General features: G+C 43.1%; 1 protein-coding gene across 49 annotated transcripts in view; it reads left to right on the top strand.

Annotated features, from left to right (window-relative positions):
- The window catches only part of LOC117238073 (microtubule-actin cross-linking factor 1), a 52170-nt gene extending 30578 nt beyond the window's left edge, over positions 1-21592 (top strand). For 19 of the 49 annotated variants that reach the window (XM_033502683.1, XM_033502676.1, XM_033502672.1 and 16 more), the window contains 20 exons: positions 53-136; positions 1227-1448; positions 3012-5782; positions 6036-6047; positions 6841-8968; positions 9058-9305; positions 10100-10174; positions 10530-10701; positions 10780-10897; positions 10973-11202; positions 11276-11393; positions 12714-12776; positions 14274-14425; positions 17574-17736; positions 17833-17970; positions 18055-18232; positions 18710-18772; positions 19161-19280; positions 19720-19779; positions 20041-20203. In XM_033502683.1, the coding sequence (XP_033358574.1) occupies positions 53-136; positions 1227-1448; positions 3012-5782; positions 6036-6047; positions 6841-8968; positions 9058-9305; positions 10100-10174; positions 10530-10701; positions 10780-10897; positions 10973-11202; positions 11276-11393; positions 12714-12776; positions 14274-14425; positions 17574-17736; positions 17833-17970; positions 18055-18232; positions 18710-18772; positions 19161-19280; positions 19720-19779; positions 20041-20203 (7278 nt within the window). Of the gene's footprint in view, positions 1-52; positions 137-1226; positions 1449-3011; positions 5783-6035; positions 6048-6840; positions 8969-9057; positions 9306-10099; positions 10175-10529; positions 10702-10779; positions 10898-10972; positions 11203-11275; positions 11394-12713; positions 12777-14273; positions 14426-15858; positions 15966-16923; positions 16986-17573; positions 17737-17832; positions 17971-18054; positions 18233-18709; positions 18773-19160; positions 19281-19719; positions 19780-20040 lie in introns of those variants that run through there. The other 30 variants (XM_033502686.1, XM_033502687.1, XM_033502688.1 and 27 more) reach the window with 23 other exon arrangements.
- Positions 21593-21619: the final 27 nt, after the last annotated feature.

The raw sequence follows: 21619 nt of genomic DNA, 5'->3' as shown, positions 1-21619 counted from the left end.
CCCGGTTTGTATATTTTATACACGCTTTCTTTCACATTCTGTTTCCCTTTAGAATCTATTGAACAAGGTGGTAGAACGAGCGCCGGCGATCGAAGCAGTAAATGTGACGGGCAGTCGATTGATTCGTGAAGGAAAGGTAAGATGACAAGCGACATGATTGCGAATGGATATATTCGCAACCCCTAGGTAGGCTTTGCTAGTATTAGGTAGCCTTTAGGTAGCCTGTTAGCTTACGGTATGAACGCTTGCGTGAATGGGATATTGCGTGAGTCCTTTGTACGTGTTAGTCTTCTCTAGAAGAACACGTTGCGCGATTGTCTTGCGTCGCGATCCCACGTTGCGCTCTCCTTTCGATTACCTTCTTTGTCCGTCCCGACGACTGCTACATGAAGCTACATGAAGCTCTACATAAAAATGTGTTTACCGTCGTGGAGCCTCGATCATCGGGACATCTGTCACGAGCTGTCATCAAACTGCAAATCATTAGGAGAAGCGACCGCTATTCTCGTCATTGTCGGCTGTATGCCTACTGGATAAACTGTAAATCGCAGCCCAGTGTTAATTACAATCTGTTCATGACGACGAACAGACATTTCGAGATCTCAGTTATTTTCAGGGATTAATAAAGTCGCGAGCCTATATTTCTCTTGCTTTTGTCGCACAAAAAATTGCTTTAATTTCCTTTCCGCTATAGACGCCGTAAATACTATTACAGGCTTAGCTGATGATAACGTGCTAATGACAAAATATACTTTGCTTTTGGTGGCTTTGCGAATGCGAATAGGAAGCGATTGTTCCTTCGATCGAATCAGAAATGTATTTCTTTATTTTAGTCTCCGCTTTGAGTATATTTGCACTCAAGTTCGAACATTCTACGCTCAGATTCAAATGTTTCCTGTTCCGTGTCGTTCCTCACTTTGTGCACCTTTCCTTCATTATCAGTTGTTCATGTTACATGACATCTCGTAAATTTTCTACAGTATGAAAAGTAGAAGAAGGTAATTTCGTTGTTCTTAATTCACGATCCTTGAGGTATGCCTATCTTCATAGTACGTAGCTTTTTCAAATTCTTATATACATTTCTTGCATGCGGTCAGCTTGCTTTAAGGTCCCGTAAGATATGATGGTAGTAGGGGTAGCTAAGGGAATAGAAAGGGAATAGAGAGACGCACATGCGATAATCTAATTCTATGCACTAACCGTAACGGGCTAACCAAAACCCTTAGATCTACGGACAAAGGCTTCGAGCGTTCACGGAACAGCTGGAAGATATCTGCCCGTCTTTGGATGCTTCGGTGAAAAAACCGCGACGAGAGTTCGTCTCAACGGTTGACGACGTCGCTCGTGATCTAGATACTCTGAACAAGAGGTACACCACGCTCGTGGATCTCCTTCAGGAACGGGTTACACAGCTGGCAGCGCAACAAACCGAGGAGACATCTCAACAGGTAAGATATTTCCTCTCTTTCTGTCCTTGCTTCCTGCGCGTTCATGTCATCGGAAGATTGATTAACATTCCACATTCTATATCTTGTCTTATACGCCTTGCAAATTACGCGATTTTCCCAGGAATGTATTTACGGAAATGGCGCCATTTATAATCGTTTAGCCTTCAACGCGTCATTAAATGCTCCAATTACATAGGATAATGCAATCTGTAGATAACATTTTAATGTTTATCACGCTTCGTCAAGCAACTGAAATGCAAAAGGTTAAGATAAGAAATAGAATAACAATTCGATTATGTATGATATTTATGGTCTTTATTCTTGCGTGTCATGATGAACAAATATTCAATCTGGAACGAATTACACGCGCCTCGCGGCTGTAGTTAGATCATGGTAAAGTCCTTGCCAGGGGGCATACACGACCCGCAAAATGCTAATTGCTCGACCGTCTTAATTGTCAACATGCACAAAATTGGCTGTGACCGAGTCTTCGTCCTTCTCCAATATTCTCAAGTCCGCCTACGAGCGGCACTCACGCATAACAAACTGGTTCTCAAATGGAATAATACGCAACCAGCGACAAAGATTCATCCTTCCCGCTGCTTCCGCGTGGGATCGATACACGAGCGTATATTACCGCGAGGCACGATAATTTTCCTTGCACAACTGGTGCTAATCAACATTCGTTTATTACGCTATCGTGATGATGACACGTTTCAAATTGTTGATGGTTGTATGTTTTCAACCGGGTCTGTCATTTTTCATTTTAATACACCATCGTACTTAATCCACTATGCTAATTGCTAACCGTTAAGGAAAACTGGGACGCTCGACAATTATGATGATTGGAGTTGCGATGGAAACAGAGAAAGGAATAAAAAGTTTTTTCTCCACATCATGTGTATGAAATCGACCGAATTATATGCACGATATTCGACGATTACACGATGCTTTAACCTTACTCCGATTTTATGAAGGTTGACATCAAGTTAGCATAGAGTTGTGTGCATGGCGTATTTAGGACAAATTAGCATGAGACAAGGGTCAAAAGACGTGTGTCATTAACCGCAAATGTATGCTTCTCCACTTGTAAAGAGCAATCGGTCGCGTTTCTAAAAAAAGAATTTGACTTTTTCACGTGCGGGTGTCTCGTTTTGCGAGTTTACGAGACGATCGGCGTTTTGCCAACTCTAGACAGTTGACTCAGTCGCTCAGAGGTAATCGCGCTAATTAAACCTTCGTTTTGAATCGTTCCGTTGTCATTTTGTATGAGCATATTCTGCGAAAGTCCTCCTTCGAGAGCGATCTACAGCCCTTGACACACGACACAGCTTCTAAACGAGCGGTACGCGGCTCAAATTTTTAAATCTGCTACGACGATAGATCTACTCGATGAGGACGATCGTGGTAATGTCGTTTGATAGAAGTGTGGCGCCGTAATTAAAGAGAGAAAGATATAATAGGAAGAGAGGATGCATTTCGTCCGGGATCGGCTAGTGGATTCGTCAGTAAGGCTACCTAGCAGGCCTCGGACGAAACGTGATCTTCATTTTTTCTGAAAAGTTCCAGGAGGCTCTGGAGGGTCTCCAGAAATGGCTGACGGACACAGAGGAAATGGTATCCAACCAGAAATCACCATCGTCGGATTACAACGTAGTCAAGGCTCAATTACAAGAACAAAAATTCCTGAAGAAGATGCTAATGGATCAGCAAAACTCAATGTCCTCCTCGTACAACATGGGCCAAGAAGTGGCGGCTGAGGCGGAGCCTAAGGAACGGAAGAAGATCGAGAAACAACTGAAAGATTTGATGGCAAGATTTGATAATCTTACAGAAAGCGCTGCTAAAAGAATGGAAGCACTTGAACAAGCGATGGGAGTAGCGAAACAGTTCCAGGATAAACTGATACCACTTCAAACTTGGCTGGACAAGACCGAAAAACGCGTGAGAGATATGGAGTTGGTTCCAACGGACGAGGAAAAAATCCAGCAACGCGTTACCGAACACGATGGCCTCCACGAGGATATTCTGTCAAAGAAACCTGAATTCAGTGAACTTACAGAGGTTGCTAGTCAACTAATGTCTCTGGTAGGCGAAGATGAAGCCGCTGCTTTGGCTGACAAACTTCAGGATGCGGCTGATAGATACGCTGCATTGGTCGAACGATCAGAATCTCTTGGTAACTTACTTCAACGTTCGAGACAGGGTTTACGTCATCTGGTACTCAGCTATCAAGAACTTCAGGCTTGGATGGAGGGTATGGAAATCAGATTGTCGAAATACAGAGTGCTGGCAGTGCATACGGAGAAGCTTCTTCAACAAATGGAAGACCTAGCTGACTTGACCGAAGAGGTTTCGACTCGACAGACGGAAGTAGACAGTACCACCGATACTGGATTGGAATTAATGAAACACATCTCGAGCGACGAGGCGCTTCAATTGAAAGATAAACTCGATTCTTTGCAACGGCGATTTAATGATTTGGTTAGTCGAGGTTCCGACTTGCTGAAGCACGCGCAAGAGTCTCTTCCATTGGTGCAACAATTCCATGATAATCATAATCGTTTAATGGATTGGATGCAGGCTGCGGAATCGGCACTGCAATCAGCCGAACCTCGCGAAGATGAAATTATTAGATTAGAAATGGAGATATCGGAATATAGACCAGTTCTAGACAAGATCAACGCCGTTGGACCGCAGTTGTCTCAGTTATCTCCGGGTGAAGGGGCGGCCACTATCGAAGCTCTAGTCACCAGAGACAACAGGAGATTCGCAGCCATTGCCGAGCAGATTCAACGAAAGGCTGAGAGGCTTCAGCTGAGTAAGCAACGTTCGCTTGAAGTGATCGGTGATATCGACGATTTACTAGAATGGTTCCATGAAGTGGATAATCAATTAAGGGAAGCAGAACCACCGAGCAGCGAACCGGAGATCATCAGGGTACAATTGAAGGAGCATAAAGCCTTGAACGATGACATATCCAGTCAGAAAGGACGTGTTAGGGATGTGATATCCACGGCAAAGAAGGTGATCCGTGAAAATGGTCAATACGAGGACAAATCTACGATCAGAGAAAATATGGAGGACTTACGAGAAACCATGGAAATCGTCTCCGGTCTTTCAATGGATAGACTCGGTGCTCTGGAACAAGCTTTGCCATTGGCTGAACATTTACGCGACACTCACATTGATTTAGTCAGCTGGTTAGAGGAGGCCGAACAACAAGTCGCAATGCTTCCTATGCCTGCTTTAAGACCCGATCTAATAGCTGCCCAACAGGACAAGAACGAGTTCCTCGTGCAGAGCATCAACGAACACAAACCTTTGGTCGAGAAGCTGAACAAAACTGGTGAAGCATTGTTGAAGCTGTGCAACGAAGAAGAAGGTATCAAGATACAGGACATATTGGAAGCAGACACCACTCGATATGCAGCCCTCAGAGCAGAACTTCGTGGTCGACAGCAGACTCTCGAACAGGCACTTCAGGAATCTTCTCAGTTCTCCGACAAGCTGGAAGGAATGCTGCGTGCTCTCTCATCAACTGCTGATCAAGTAAATGGCGCCGAACCGATCAGCGCTCATCCTGGTCGGTTAAGAGATCAGATGGAAGAGAATTCCGCTTTGGTCGACGAATTGGCTCAAAGATCCGAGGCCTATGCGGCTGTGAGGAGGGCCGCTGATGACGTGATCAGCAAGGCAGGTAACAGAGCTGATCCAGCCGTAAAGGACATCAAACGGAAGCTGGACAAATTGAACAAACTATGGAGCGACGTGCAAAAGTCGACGACCGACAGAGGTCAAACGTTAGACGAAGCTTTGGCGATCGCCGAAAAATTCTGGTCTGAGTTGAATGGCGTGATGTCGACTCTGCGAGAGCTTCAGGATGCTCTTGCTGGTCAGGCGCCACCAGCAGCTCAACCTGCTGCCATTCAACAGCAACAGGTTGCCTTGCAGGAGATTAGGCATGAAATCGACCAAACGAAACCGGATGTTGAGCAAGTACGAGCATCTGGTCATGAGTTGATGGGTCTTTGCGGTGAGCCAGACAAACCAGATGTTAGAAAGCATATCGAAGATTTGGATCAAGCCTGGGATAACGTAACTGCCCTATATGCCAGAAGAGAGGAAAATCTGATCGATGCTATGGAGAAGGCCATGGAGTTCCACGAGACCTTGCAAAATCTTTTGGAGTTCCTACAAGAAGCCGAGGACAAGTTCTCCAGTATGGGACTGCTAGGAAGCGACATCGACGAAGTTAAAAAACAGATTAAACAATTGGCCAATTTCAAAGCCGAAGTAGATCCTCACATGGTCAAGGTCGAAGCTCTAAACAGGTAACAAACGATTCTTTTCTTTTTGATTTCCCCTTTGCGATTTGTTGAATTTATGCGTGATCTCAAGGAAAAATCTATTTCGCGAGTTCCCCCACGAACATTTTTTCCGCATAGATTTACTCTAGTAATCTATTTATGATACCCCGCCGTGCGATATTCCATTTGTACGATAACGCAAGAAAGCCTCTCTACGTATAAGCAGTGAGATTCTAATCCAACTTTTGTTTTTCCGCGCCGGTTCCTGAACGCATAGGAGTCTGATAAGGCAAGTCAACCTCTCTCTGTGTTGTAGCAGTAGTTAGAGCATGGCTTACAATCTTTTATATATATATATATAAATATTATACCTCGATTACACCTTCGAGTATGTAATAGATCCAGGTTACCCAAATGGCTCCGCCCCTTAGCCCTTTTAATCTCATAATTCCGTAACATTATCGTAATACCCCAGCTGAAGTCGGATGATTGGAATCCTTAACTGTCTCTGTTGGTTGGAGTTCGAACAGTATTTGGTCGACGAACGTATCTTGCCTGCATGTCTGCCTTGGCTGTTGCCTGGCTCGTGACGTGCCTGTTCTACTTACACATACCATATCGTAGGTATTTGCCCGTGGACTCGACGGAGGAATGAGTCGCGGATTTCCTTTCAGATGATGCCACGGAGTAACTCTATTGACGACTTCCGGGTTAAATAAATATTCTAGACAAGACAATTTGTGTAATACGTTTATTATGTGATTCTAATGATGTCATACGATATTAAAGGCATTCAAGGCAATGTGTAACATATTTATGGTAATCGAATAATATGAAGGGCAAAAGAACTTGTCGACGTCAAAAGAGTAATTCCTTACAATAATTTTGTATCGCTCCTTTCCCGTAGAATTCGTCGACCCTGTGTTCATTATGACTAAACATCGATTCTAAACGTACGAGTTTAAACAAAGGTCGGCATCCTTGATAAGCATTCCTATGGTGTATGCTTTCTCACATTGACGCGTACAATTTTCGATCAACGATCTACGTAAATCACGCAAGTTTTTCTCGTGCAATTTCAGACAAGCTGCCGAACTGACAGAGAGAACGTCCTCGGAACAAGCTGCAGCCATCAAAGAACCGCTTGGTGCCGTTAACAGACGGTGGGACGGACTGCTTCGAGGCCTCGTGGAGAGGCAGAGGCTCCTGGAGAACGCGTTACTACGTCTAGGGCAATTCCAGCACGCTCTAGACGAGTTGCTGGTATGGATCGAGAAGACGGACGACACTTTGGACAACTTGAAGGCCGTGGCCGGCGATCCTCAAGTGATCGAAGTGGAATTAGCTAAACTGAAAGTACTTGTGAATGATATTCAAGCCCATCAGACCAGCGTGGACACTCTGAACGACGCTGGAAGACAGTTAATAGAGGATGGAAAGGGAACAGCCGAAGCTTCGACGACTGCTGAGAAATTAGGTACTTTGAATCGTCGTTGGCGCGATTTGTTGCAACGTGCTGCTGATCGTCAACGAGAACTGGAAGATGCGCTCAGAGAAGCACAAACCTTCACGGCGGAAATACAGGATCTTTTGTCTTGGCTGGGTGATGTGGACAATACCATAGTAGCTTCGAAACCAGTTGGAGGATTGCCGGAAACGGCTTCAGAACAGTTAGAACGCTTTATGGAAGTGTACAACGAATTGGAGCAAAATCGTTTGAAAGTCGAATCGGTTCTTCAACAAGGACAAGCATACCTGAAGCGTGCCGATTCTACTAGTGCCGGTGGTCTGAATCACAACTTGAGGACTTTGAAACAACGATGGGATAATGTGACTGCTCGCGCAAGTGATAAAAAGATCAAGCTTGAGATCGCTCTGAAAGAGGCTACAGAGTTCCACGATGCACTCCAATCGTTTGTCGATTGGTTAACCAACGCAGAGAAGATTCTGACGAATCTGAAACCTGTGTCGAGGGTAATGGAAACTATCCTCGGACAGATAGAGGAACACAAAGCGTTCCAGAAGGACGTTGGAGTTCATCGTGAGACTATGCTGAACCTCGATAAGAAGGGCACGCATTTGAAATACTTTTCACAGAAACAGGACGTGATTCTAATCAAAAACTTGTTGATAAGTGTGCAACACAGATGGGAAAGAGTAGTTTCGAAATCTGCAGAGAGAACCAGGGCTCTTGATCACGGATACAAAGAGGCCAGAGAATTCCACGATGCTTGGTCCAATATAATGAACTGGCTCGACGAAACGGAGAAGACTTTGGACGAGGTTGCCAGTGATGGCGCCCTTGGAGGAAATGATCCAGAGAAAATCAAAGCTAGATTGAATAAGCACCGTGAATTGCAGAAAGCTCTCAGCGCCAAACAGGGTACCTATGACGCAACTATGAAGAATGGAAAATCATTAAAAGACAAAGCGCCTAAGAGCGACGAATTTGCTCTGAAAGAACTTTTGAATGAGTTGAAGAACAAGTGGACCACTGTTTGTGGTAAGTGCGTGGATAGACAGAGGAAGCTCGAAGAAGCATTGTTGTTCTCGGGACAATTCAAGGACGCTATTCAGGCGTTGCTGGAATGGCTTAGTAAGTCTGAGAAGCAGCTGGCGGACACCGGTCCACTTTATGGCGACCTTGACACTGTAATGAATTTGGTTGAACAACATAAGACCTTCGAGAAGGATCTCGAATCCAGAGTCTCTCAGATGGAATCTGTAATCAAAACGGGTCGCGAGCTTCTTGCTAAGGCGACACCTGATGATGCATCTGCTATAGGATCACAGCTTGCTGAAATAAATAATCTTTGGGACACGGTAACCAAGTTGTCCTCTGATAAGACTGATCGACTCCAAGAAGCCCTCAGAGAGGCTGAACGCCTTCACAAAGCAGTTCACGTACTTCTGGAGTGGCTGAGTGATGCTGAGATGAAGCTGAGATTCGCTGGACAGTTACCGGAAGACGAACAGGAGAGCAGGAATCAGTTGATGGAACACGAAAAGTTCTTGCGTGAATTAAGCACCAAGGAAATTGAAAAAGATCAAACTTTGGAGCTGGCTCACGTGATTCTTGCAAAGGCACACCCTGATGGAGCTTTGGTTATCAAACACTGGATCACGATCATTCAGTCCAGATGGGAGGAGGTTTCCACCTGGGCCCAACAAAGGAATCAAAGATTGGAGAATCATATGCGAGGACTTCAGGTATTAATCTTTTTATTGACGCTTAGAAATACGTATTGATTTCTTTTATAAATTTGTGAACTTTGTTTATTGTTTTATTCATTCTTCAGGACCTCGACAATCTTCTGGAAGAACTACTGTCGTGGTTAGAAGGTTTGGAGAACACTCTCAACGCTCTTGAAGCTGAGCCTCTACCAGACGATAAAGCTACTTTAGAAATGTTGATTGTGGATCACAGAGAATTTATGGAGAACACCAGTCGAAGACAGAATGAAGTTGACCGCGTCTGCAAAGCCAGACAGATCAAATCTGCGAAAGATACGATGAAGATAACGAAGGCTAAGTCACCTGCCCCAACGTACGTTCATGTTCCTTTTTATTTATCTTTTGTCTTCGGTCCCAATTTTTTTTTAGTGAGTTCAAATGTCAAGATCGCCGAAGATCGCGCTCGTCAAAATTCGTCGTTTGTTTGAGGTAGAGAAAGTAAACGAGATTCGCCTATGTGCTTCTCGATATTGATTTAAGTAACTGAAACGTTTTTTGTTCGTTTTCGTTTGCGCTTTGTCCTTTGGAAATTACACTTGCCCGTGCATGTGTTGCGTTTGATACTCTACTCTTCTAGTTATATTTATTTATTTTTTGTTTTGTTTTTTTTTTTTTACTTTTTTCTTTGTCTACGTAAACGATTTTTGATAATGATTAAGTACGGACGTCTACGAGGACAGCTGGTGGTTTCGACAGAAAGGTGCGTTCACGAATAAAACGGGTTGTCGAGGTCTCTGATCGGTTCATTTCGAAGTAGCAGCATGGTATGTGATAGAGTACATCTGAGTCTGAAAAAACGAGTACGGACACTCGAAGCGCATCCAAGGCGTTCACTTTACACGTACGGAGAATAGGCCGCTTTATCTAGAAACATTATTGTCAAATGAATATTAAATATTTTTTCTTTTATGCACAAGTAATGCTTGAATAGCATTCTACGTGGCCTATCCTCCTTCCTCCCTTCCTTTTTCCTTCGTTTGCTCGTCTCACAAGGAAACTCGACGATCGATCGTTGACATGGGTTTGAGCGATCGGTGCACGAAAACGCGAGTTCTGCCAGTATTGGGTAGAGAAATGTCAAGTGATGTGACGCATGTTCCTGTTTAGCCGAGCCAGCCCAGGCCGTGAGAGAACGCCCGATTCGTTGCCGCACATCGGCCCACGGTTCCCACCCAAAGGAAGGTTCGTCACACCTACCGTTACTTCGATTCTTCCTAATCATCCGTGCTTTGCTTTAAACCCCTAACACACTTTTCCATTTATCTTTCTATTTATCTTTTGCAGTTTAATCGATCGCGTCGGTCGTGTTATGGATGAACAATTCTCCTTCATAGATTATTTCATTTCTTTTCTTTCCTTCTCCATCTTCTCTTATTCGTGCTTTTTTTATCTGTTAAGTTTTGAATAATCATTGTGGAGGTCGTTTCTGGTGATTTACATATTTTATCGTTCATCGGCTTCCTTTGCCTTACATGCTTTGTTTATTTAATTCGCGACGAGGAACGGAGGTATTGACGTAATTTTTTGGTCCATATAGCAAAGGTGCCGAACCGGAATTCCGTAGTCCGAGAGTAAAACTGCTGTGGGACAGGTGGAGACACGTTTGGATGTTGGCGTGGGAACGTCAACGTCGTTTACAGGATAAGTATAATTATATCCAAGAACTGGACCGTGTCGCAAACTTCAGCTGGGAAGATTGGCGCAAGAGAGTGAGTATACAAGAAAGAATCATTAATATTGACTCGTCTTTCGTTTGTAATCCGACCACTAAAATTGTCCCATTACAGTTCCTGAAATTCATGAACCACAAAAAGTCCAGATTAACAGATCTCTTCAGGAAAATGGATAAGAATAACGACGGACTGATTCCACGCGAGGACTTCATTCAAGGAATCATGAACACCAGTGAGTTCCTTTTTTAACTTGTTAAATTTTTTTGATAACAAAATATAACATCATGAGTATGATTTATTCGCAAAGAATTCGAGACTTCACGGTTAGAAATGGGAGCGGTCGCAGATTTGTTCGATCGCCACGGTGAAGGATTGATAGATTGGAAGGAATTCATCGCGGCTCTAAGACCAGACTGGGAGGAACGCAGAACGTATAACGACACTGACAAGATTCACGATGAAGTAAAACGATTGGTGATGCTTTGTACTTGTCGCCAGAAATTCCGTGTATTCCAAGTTGGCGAAGGAAAATATAGGGTATATATTCGAAATTAATTTCTACTTTACGATTGGGGGGATTTTGTAATTCGAAAATATATCTGATTTTCAGTTTGGAGACAGTCAAAAGTTGCGGTTGGTACGGATTCTACGATCGACCGTGATGGTACGAGTCGGTGGTGGATGGGTAGCATTGGACGAATTTCTATTAAAAAATGATCCTTGCCGCGGTAAGTGTTTCTTTCATTTAATTTGTCTGTTTTTCTTTTTCTCTACTTCGTTACCGCCGAATTATGCCGTCGGAATCGATGAGTACGGACTTTTTCCTGGTCTAATTTTGAATGGTTTTCTTTACTATAACAACGAGTCTTTACAAACTTTCCTTCGACCGTTCCGTTTCGCCCCTATCAACCTTTGGACGTGACACAAATAGATCGGGTCTTAATTAAAAGTAAAACTTCACTATTTCCTTATCCTTTATCCTCATCCAAAAGAGGCAGCTAAACGCGTTTATATTTTTTTACCAACTAAACAGACGTGTGGGATTTAATTGTTTGTCCTTTTGTTTGAGATACGTTTATTAACGTTATATGCTTCTTACCTTGAGTTTTATTGTTTCTGTCTTTTTGATAAGGGTACCGAAATTGTAAAATTGAAAGAAAGAAAAATCGAACTCAATTACTTTCCGCTGCCTCGGGAATAAATATTTACTTGTATACGCGTTCATTGACAAAAAAAAACAGATCGTGTAACATTTGTATCCTAAAAAAATATTTCATTCATCAAATTGTCTCACTAACGAACCCCCTCATCGATTCTTCCCGCGCGATCATTCTCATTTCTCTCCATTGTGTCGCATTTTTGTTGATGCTATGTATTCACCTACATTTGGTATACGTGTACGATCTCAGCTCCTGAGGTACAAAGTGTGAGCGTGACTAATCATTAATCGACTCTACGCGAGTTTTTTAACACCGTGTATATGAGCAGAAGAAGAAAGCGTGTGCTCGTTATGTACGACCTCCGCTTCGCGTAATATCTACCTGCGTACTCGCTAGATTTTCATTTCACCTTAATCACTGATCACAACGAACGACTCTCCGTTCCACGAATTACTTCAATATTCAGTTTTATCTTCTTTTTATCGTTACAAGTTCTGGCCGATTCTGTTGCATTAGGTTTTGCAAAACAAGTTCGTGGAACTCGATCGTTCAGTTGACTAGCAAGTTGACTAAAGCGATTATAATGTATCTTGATACTTAGGAGATTCATATTGCTTGTCACTTGTACGTAACTAACGTCATCCTCTGCCAGTCCCTCTGATCTCCAACCTTAACGAACAAAATAACAACATTCTACCTTGTTCCGTCGAATCATTTCATCTTTTATTGCGCACAATTTTATCGACGTACTTCCCCGATTTCATTACGTGTACATTTTTTAATTACGCATTCAGTTCATTCAGTATTGCATGCCTTCGTCTACTTTATATTAAAAAAGACAAAGAAACGGACCAACTAAAGTCCTCAAATCGTAATTAACTCGTTAAGTTTTTCTAATGCCGATACCGGACCCTAACAAACCGGAACAACATGAGGGTTGGTGTCCGCTCGGTGAGGATCTTTTTATATGGGAATAATTTCAATTCGTGGTCCATACGTTACATTTTTTCCAAAGAAAAAATATTCTTTTCTCACATTTCTTTTTACGCTCTATGAAACAGAAAGAAGAGCATCTTCAAAAATGTATTTTGCGATCGTACTGGCCACGAAATGAACATCCTGCATGGTACGTGTTTTGTACGTGTACATAAGTTTGCTTTTTCGCAACGAGTTCAAATTTTGTTGTGTACTTTAGTTTCTTTTCATGTTTGTTTGTCGAGCAGAAGACTTCGTGTGTGTGTGTTTGTGTGTAAGTAAAGTGGCATGCAACGCGGAATTCTGATTTTGAATCGTTCTAACGGAGAATCTTAAACCGTGTTCGCGTAGATCTCGCGTTTACTTTGTCAAGATAGAACCGTCTTACCTTTCTCAGTCATCTTCCTCTTCCATTACATACCGAAATAATAAAATCCGTTTCTTCAAAGCCGTATTCACGTTTCTTTTTTCTTTTACTCGACAAGGGTTCCGCGTATATCGAGATATCTCATTTATCATTTACTACCGTCGTCGTCAAAAGTCAGCTAATCTTATTTACCCGGTCTCTAATTAGATTTTAGTCGAAGACAGATTGAATTTGACTATCTGCGTACGCTCTGAAATTAATTAACTAGTTGACTTTCGACGTCGACAGGATTCGCATGGCATACGATCACTTTTCTAATAGCATAATTAACTGGGAATTATACATAAATAATGGGGAATCATAATTGAATTCATATGAAATCAAAGCGGTTAACGTTTCAAAAATATTCCTCGAATCTTATCGTGATCAACACGATATCCGTCTGATTTTTATCCTTAATTATCACTCGAACCTTTCACAATTATCGTCGGACGAATATTCTATAATACACTGTATTTTGTTTCTTTTTTGTTCTACCGTACACTCGCACATGAACATACCGCGTGCGCCGCTATCATTGCCTTTTAACTGATACTACCGCCGCTACTATCGCTACTACTATCTACTCTCGCTATTACCGCTACAATAACCTATACATTCTCTACTCTGTTACTCTCAACTCCAACTTTCTCTGTGCACGACACCTCAAACACCTCGCAACGATAAAACTCGACCAAATCGGCTCTTTAATCTGTCGCTATTGATAACGCGCATGATTACTCGATAACGCCGCTGTAACTACGCCCCTACTTACGTATATCTGATCGCTTTACGTATTCTGTATATCTTTGATCGCTCTGATTTATACTATGTTTCCTCTATTATTTCTCGGCTACCCGTTAATTATCTGCTCTATATATTGTTACCTCTTTCTACGCTCGTTTTATCTCCTCTCTCTCTCTCTCTTTCTCTCTCTCTCTCTCTCTGTCTCTTTGTAAAAAAATACTATTTTCTGTACTCTGGCCCCGCGCTCCCTTTCTCGACACCCTGCGATACATATCCCGTAACGCCTTCCTTCTAACTTGCGTGCACGCAACACACTGTAGCCAAGGGAAGAACGAATATCGAGCTGCGAGAACAATTCATATTGGCGGATGGCGTCAGCCAGACAATGACGGCGTTCAGATCGAAACCGAGCCCAACCTCGACGCTGCAGCGTACGCCAATCTCATCCGCGAATGCCGGACCCATCACCAAGGTAACGTGTGTGTATCATCATTCTCTCGTATCCTCGATCGATCCTTTAGGTCGCGATCGTCGAGTTTCCAAACTCATTCGAAAGTCATTCATTTCGTTTGAATTTCGCAATTTGACGAATTTCGATATCATGGTCCGGGATCGATCCGGGGAACCTTATGGCCTCCTTTGCGTAGATATGCGAGACCCGGCACACACGTGTCGAGGCAACTAATCTTTTCGTGTTAACAATCTGTTTATGTGAACGTATAACTCCTACTCTCAACGTAGGTTGCTACCTTGCTACTTGTTTATCGCCACTCGTGCATTCAAATTCGCAGTAACTGCGTGAACGAGGCCTAAACATTTGTATATCTTTTTCATGTCATCGAGTCGCGTGCTCGAGTCTGCCCGTTTGAGGGTGGTTTGAGAAAATGTATGCAACCTGGACCGCTGGATCGTTCGTTGATCCGTTCAGCCGCCCAAAAGCCGATCGATGCTCCACGGTGAATGATGTTGTCGGAGTTTCCTTAGTTCGATATCGATCGCAACGATCGCACGCATCGTAGATCCCTCTCCCTCATGTCGTTTCTATATCTCTTGACTTATCTCGGCTTTACTCCGGTCATCTTTCTCTCTGGTCTATATACGCCTAAGCTCGATCGACGACCTCGCTGTGATTTAGGTAAGTATTATACCACTGATCCGAGGAAATCAGGGACTATGTTTTTCTTTCCAATCTTCTGGACTCATTCTTTTTTATCCTCGCATGTGAGCATGTCAGCTTTCGAAGTGGTAGCAATCGTCGCACCTACAGCTACCTTAGCTCAGCCAATTGCACCTCGAGGTAATTGCTTTCAGCCATTCCTGTCCCTCATTCGGCTCAACTCCGAGGTCCTTTTTGGTTTTCAGCCTATCAAGTCCCCGAAAATATCTCCCGGCCCTAGCCACGCTGATACGCCCTCGAAATCGGGATCGAACGGGTCGTGCAGTGAATCGGGACGATCCTTGGCGCTTCATTCCGCCGAGGGAATACAGAGAATACCTCACCTCAGGAGATGCGATTTCACGAGAATCTATCACTATTTTTTTTTCTTTTTTTTTTCCTGACGATTCTTTTCTTCTCTATCTCTATCTCTGTCAGAATCTGTACATTGAATCGTTAGAATCCAACGTTCGACGTCGGTTCCAGCGACGTGCTCGACATCGCCGTAATCTCCTCGATATTCCAGTGATCTGTTCACTTGACAGAGCGAATATGGAGCTTTTGATCGATGAATATATCAAGGCTGTTATAAAATAGTGTTATATATATATGAAAAAAGCTTGGAGGAATTCGTAAGAGATCGGTCGAAAGATCCAATATTCGTTCGATCGACGGACAAACGTGAGAAAACCGGTGCTTTCGCCACATTTACGACCGGTGTATTCCTAAAATTTTCGTTTATGGTGTAGCGGAGGAGTTTATGAACCAGCTGACGCCGATTTTTGAGAGTTTGAGGCAAAAGGAGGACCTCCCGTGCTCGTATCCCCTCCACATGCACGCCCCCTCTTATCATTGGGTAAATAAGAAAACTCTGTCTATTCTTTTAATTTCTGCTGTCGATGGTGTGACACACATTGTATTATCCAATACAATTGATTAACCGTTTTATTTTTCTATCGAGTTCATCTTTATTTTCTGTTTCTTTCTCTTTGTTTCCTTTTTTATTTTTTTTGGGGTGATAGTGATTTGTCTTCCTCGAGTGCGCTTATCACGTTCCTCAGCATCGTGTGACGACCGATGGGAACGACTCGTTGTTCACGATTTCAACGCCCGGCTATATCGTACCGATCTCGCTGTCCCGATTCTTGATCTCTGTTTCTTGTGTTTTTCATTTATATATATATATATATATATACGTATATTTTGTAATTTGCGCTACTGCTACCGCTACCGCTGCTCTCAGCATTCCCGCAAGTATTGTCGTTCGATTCTCATGGCGATGCGCGCGTACATGAACACGGCGAAACATCCCCCACGTCTCATGGCATCATCGCTTTAACGAGAATCATCTATGCATGCGGTAGAAATGGTAGTTTAGCTCGACGATCGTACTTTTCATGGTTTTTAGGCCGATTCGCGGGACGATGTATCACACTGAACGCGTAAAACGAAATTTCGTTTCGAGTTCGCAGTAGCTCTCGGGGGTTTTTATACTGTCTTTCGTTTCCACGTTCGTTAGCCTAATTTGCCGTGTCTAATTTCTTAAATTGGATGCCTCTGAACGATCTCCCCTTCCTCGTAGGACGAACCGAGAATTCTTCCAGCTCGTCTTCAAAACGATCGGTATCCTCGATCTCTTTTATATTCGCCCGCTTAGAATTTGTTACTATTTTCTTCTGGATCGAATATCGAGGGTGCCGAACGTTGTAGGACGTGTAACGTTTTTCGCGAGACGCGATTCGCGGATACGGTGAACTACTGTATCGAATATGTGCATAACGATCTCCTGTATTGCTGTATTGGTGCGTGCATAGTGGCGTTGATCGGAGATACTTCGAACCATCATAAGCTACTCTATCTGTCCCAACTTCCTCTGGTAAGTTTGCATGGATCTTTTTTTTTTCCTTAGACGTAAAAAGTCGCTGTCTATCTCTCTCGAGCTACCACGGTGGTCTCTATCTTTTTCACTGGTCTTTTTGTTTTGTTTTTTTCTATACTTCTTCCTTCAATCGATCGATCGGTTTCTAGTTCGCATCGGTGGCGTTGAATGGTTATATACGAACGACCGAGGAGCACCGCGGAAAGAAAGAATCAGATTTCTTCGCGATATCGCTGATGCAAACGTCACGTGGCGGAAGGAAATTTGTAATTCTCTAAATACAAAAAAAAAAAAGAGAGAAAAAAAGGAAGAAAAAGAAAAAGTAATTTTTCCAATTAAAATATTTATTTTTTGTCGTTTGAATTCGCTTCCTTCCGCCTTGCGATTCGACGTGTATCGCTTCAACTAACAGTATCGGCGCGTCCCACTCGCGCGTCGACCGGTTCAAACAATTCTCGCTATTTGTCTATCTGTTTGTTTGCCTCTCTATTTCTACCGTGTACTCGCCTCCTCTGGTAGAACGCATTTTTCCGTTTGGTTTCCCGTCCGTGTTCGCTTAATCAAGATGAGCTTTCTATCGCGTAGGTGAGGGAACGCAGCGCTCGCAGCGTTCCCATGGGACAGTCGCGAGCATCGCGCTCTTCGTTGAGCGCCGGAACGCCGGACAGCCTAAGCGACAACGAGAGCTCCTTCAAGCTTGGCTCCGCCAGGAAAACAAGTACACCCTACAGAAGCTCTATGACACCGGGTAAACAATTCTATCAAATGTTTTTATCCTAGATTTTAAATCATTTTTTAGTCAATTTTTTGGGCTAATTTTATATTCATCGTTCGATAACTGCAGGCGGTAGTCGACCATCCAGTAGGCCAGCTTCGAGACCAACGTCCAGACCAACCAGTAGACCCGGAAGTAGGCCCGCATCCAGGCAAGGAAGCAAACCACCGAGTCGCTATGGTTCCACACAATCGTTAGATAGTACTGGTAGGTACTTATGAAAGATCAACAAGCTTTTATTCGTTTTAATATTTGGAATATGTACTTTCTTTGTGTTTCTATTAATTTCAGATGATTCGACAAATGTGAGCCGCATTCCACGCAGAACGGCAGTCAGCACGACAGGGAATACTCCTACTTCTAGCAGACACAATAGTGTGTCAGGAAAGCGCTTATCGGTGAACGGTTCGAGTTCACGACCTCGAACGCCCACCGGCCTGGTTAGTCCTGCCAGTGGTGTTCCAGCGAGGTTTGTACCGACATCTTCCGTTTTCCCGTGTGTTCATCTGAAAAAAGATACAGAAATTTATCTGCGATCAACTAACCTCGCATCTTGTCGAATCTAGATGATTTTGTCGCATCGTCAATTCTCGTGGTAGAGACATTAACGACGGTCGTATGTATCGTGACCTATTTCGCATCTCGTATTCCTATAATCTTGGAATGATATTGATCGACGTGTCGTGTGCAAGATACGGTGTTCGTTCTCCCGGCATTTTGTTCATTTCTTACCGTTTTGTTTTTCCTTTTTTGTTTCGTTTCCCTTTTTTCATCTGTTTCTCCTTTTCTTTTTTTATTATTCGTTTTCCGACGAACGAAATCTGCGAATAATTTAGAATTAGAGAAAGCAGAGACCACGGTTTTAGAGCCATGCCTATTAACCATTCGGTACTCACGTGTCAGTTAACGACGATTAACGTAAATTTAGTTAATAACATTTTTTTAGGTTTGGCACGATCCATAGAGCTTCGAGCATTCCAACCCTGACTGGTGTCGGCACACCGATCAGGTAAACTAAATTAACAATTATGGAATCGAGGTCAAAATTGGCGATTGGCTTTAGCTTCATTTGTCACATGTTATATACTACATACATAGCGCTATTAAGGTGGACTGTCTAAATCACGGTGCCTCGTATCATGTAACCACTCTTCTAAGTTCATATCTCTATCGCGTAGGCAATGCTCGCAGTGGTGATGGAGGTGTTTTCTTTCCATTCATTTTTATTTTCTGTTGGATTATCTGTTATCTCGGTTTAATTACTCGTGCTTTTTTTCGCGGCTTGTCAAAGGGAAGAAGGGAACGATTAAATCAGTCGAAAAAGCTAAAAGGGGAGCGCGATAGGTATACCGCGTACGATAGTTGATTAACTGATTAATTGAATGGTGATGGTTTAGCCGTTCGAGGATCCCCGTATATGTGGGCACGGATATAAAATCCCCACAATCGACGACCAGCAATATTTCCACTCATTCTACGCAAAGCAACTACTCGACGGTTTCTACCGATTCTACCGGGTATGGCTGAACTCTTTCCTGCTCTTATTAACACCGTCACGTCTTTTCTGATTTTTTTTTCTTTCTGCACTGGATGTCATTTGCATGCGCATTGGAATATCCTTTTTGATTTGGTACTTTTTTTAATGCTTTCACATATTGTAGTATCGTTTCCATAGGAAGCGAGTTTACGATAGCAAAGTAAGTAAATGCTTCTCAACGAACGCAATCGTTCAACGAAAGGATCTGTATTTGACGATGAACGATCGCGCTGCTCAGGTGAAAATTACTTAACACCGATCGCAAACGTGTATGTTTTATACGTTTGCCTTCGGTGTTCGCACAATTATCACAACGTTTGATTTGCAGCTTCGCCCTATTAACGGCCGTATTTCATCCTGCAGCACCGCTTAAGATCTACTTAATAATATGGTATCGTGTTTGTTTTCTAACACTATAGGAGCAGCTCGATGTGTACAAATTCAGCAACTAACACCTCGTCGGCCGTTAAGCGAGCTAGGTAATCATCGTTTCGGTCTGATTCGGTTTACACGTAATCTAGTTTGTCGCTTATATCATTATGATCACGCGGACCGTCCTTAAAGAACCCAGACGGACATAGCGGCAATATTTACACGCATTTATATTTAATACGCAGCCGATCGACCAATCTGCGTATTTTTTGTTCGCGTGATCGATCGATTTCGATCAACGAATCGATCGTGTTCAATCCGTAAACTGTGAGAATCTAGTATAACACAAACTACTGATTTTTCTATAGAACAAGGACACCGTCCAGTGGATCGAGCACGCCACTGCCGCCTTCTTTGAAGCTATCCAGGAAACCTTCTGGAGCATCGGATACGTCCGTATCGACCACACCGGCCACTAAACGAAAAGGCAAACCAACGCCGATCGACCAACGGGCGCCATTCCGATTGTAGTCAGCAGATATCATCGTAGTCACTGAAAGGCCAAACATTTCTGAAAAGCTGCGATCGTCGGCGATCGAAACGAGAACACGTCGACGCTTAGGATATTCTAATATATAGTAAGAATAGATTCGAATGCGCAAGGCCGTTACCCGAGAGAGTTGCTCGTGTCGTTGCTAGCTTTCGCTGCTTCGGATAATTAACGCCAATATTCTTCTTGGGGACGTCCGAATCGAGTGAAAGAGCTTAATATTATTGAAATATTTTGTAAAAAAGAAGAAAGAGAAATGAAATGCATAGAAACATGAGGAGATGATAGAATGGACGCGGTTACAAAGCGATCCAAAAAGAAACAAAATTATTGCGGAAGTGGACGTCGGTTGTACGTAAGGAGGACGATACGTACGAGTTAGACATAAGTTCCGCGACCGAGCGTACCAATTAACTCTTTCGTAATAAATTTTCTTTACTGCGAATAGCGATAACGATCATTATTAATGTAAATGTAATTTTACGTTATCCATAGGACTAGGTTTTTACCGGTCGAGTAACACTGATGATTAACGTTTCATGTTTCGAAAAGTAAAAACCGTTGCCGCAATGTATGCGTATTCAAGAATCACAGAATTCGACGATGCGATGTACGCCAGGTCCCGCGTCGCTGACTTGATCGATTCGGTCGATCTTTTTCGTTGTTTCGTTTTCTTTCGATCGTCGTGTTTTTATTTCTTTTACAATCGTTTTCTCTCTGTCTCTCGTTTACTGATGGAGAAAGGGCCCTACGGAAAGAGCAACACGAAACCGAAAGGATATCAACAGGAAAATAGTAGGCGCGCTGTATATGTACATATTGCTCGATTCTCCGGGTCGGTGTCGCACCGGGAACCACTCCGCGAATAAGACAATTTCCTAAAAAATAAAAGACACAAATTACGCTACACGCAACGATTGCCTTAGGTCTATCGCCGTAAACCGCTTCTGCGCGAATCGTACCTGCCTACCGAAGTGAACCGACGCACGGATGAACCGGACGGGCCCTTAGAAATGTCGGCCAGGCGAACAGAGAACGCGTTTAATATCGAAATCGTAGCCGCTTCGTCCAAGATGAAAGAGGAAAAAAGAAAAGATAAACGGCAAATGCCCGTTTTATACCTATCGGGCTTTACAAACGATGTATCTATTTTGCGAAAGGCATTTCCGAGCGTTTTTCCCCTCTTTTTCTTCCCCATTTTTTTACGTTTTAGAATGCAATAATTAACGCGCGAGATAGCACGATTCGTACGATGATGCGATTAATCTATTAACTATTCTTAAATGTTAATCTCTGTTTTCGCTTTACTTGAAGGTTCTGTATCGTCGCTACTAATTACAGTGGAAAAAATATACGCAAACGCACACGCATTTGACACCAAAAAAAAAAAAAAAAAC

Source organism: Bombus vosnesenskii, unplaced genomic scaffold (assembly GCF_011952255.1).
Source record: "Bombus vosnesenskii isolate JDL3184/JDL3185 unplaced genomic scaffold, Bvos_JDL3184-5_v1.1 scf7180000013431, whole genome shotgun sequence".
Taxonomy (NCBI): Eukaryota; Metazoa; Arthropoda; class Insecta; order Hymenoptera; family Apidae; genus Bombus; species Bombus vosnesenskii.
This window is presented reverse-complemented; position numbering and strand designations above follow the sequence as displayed.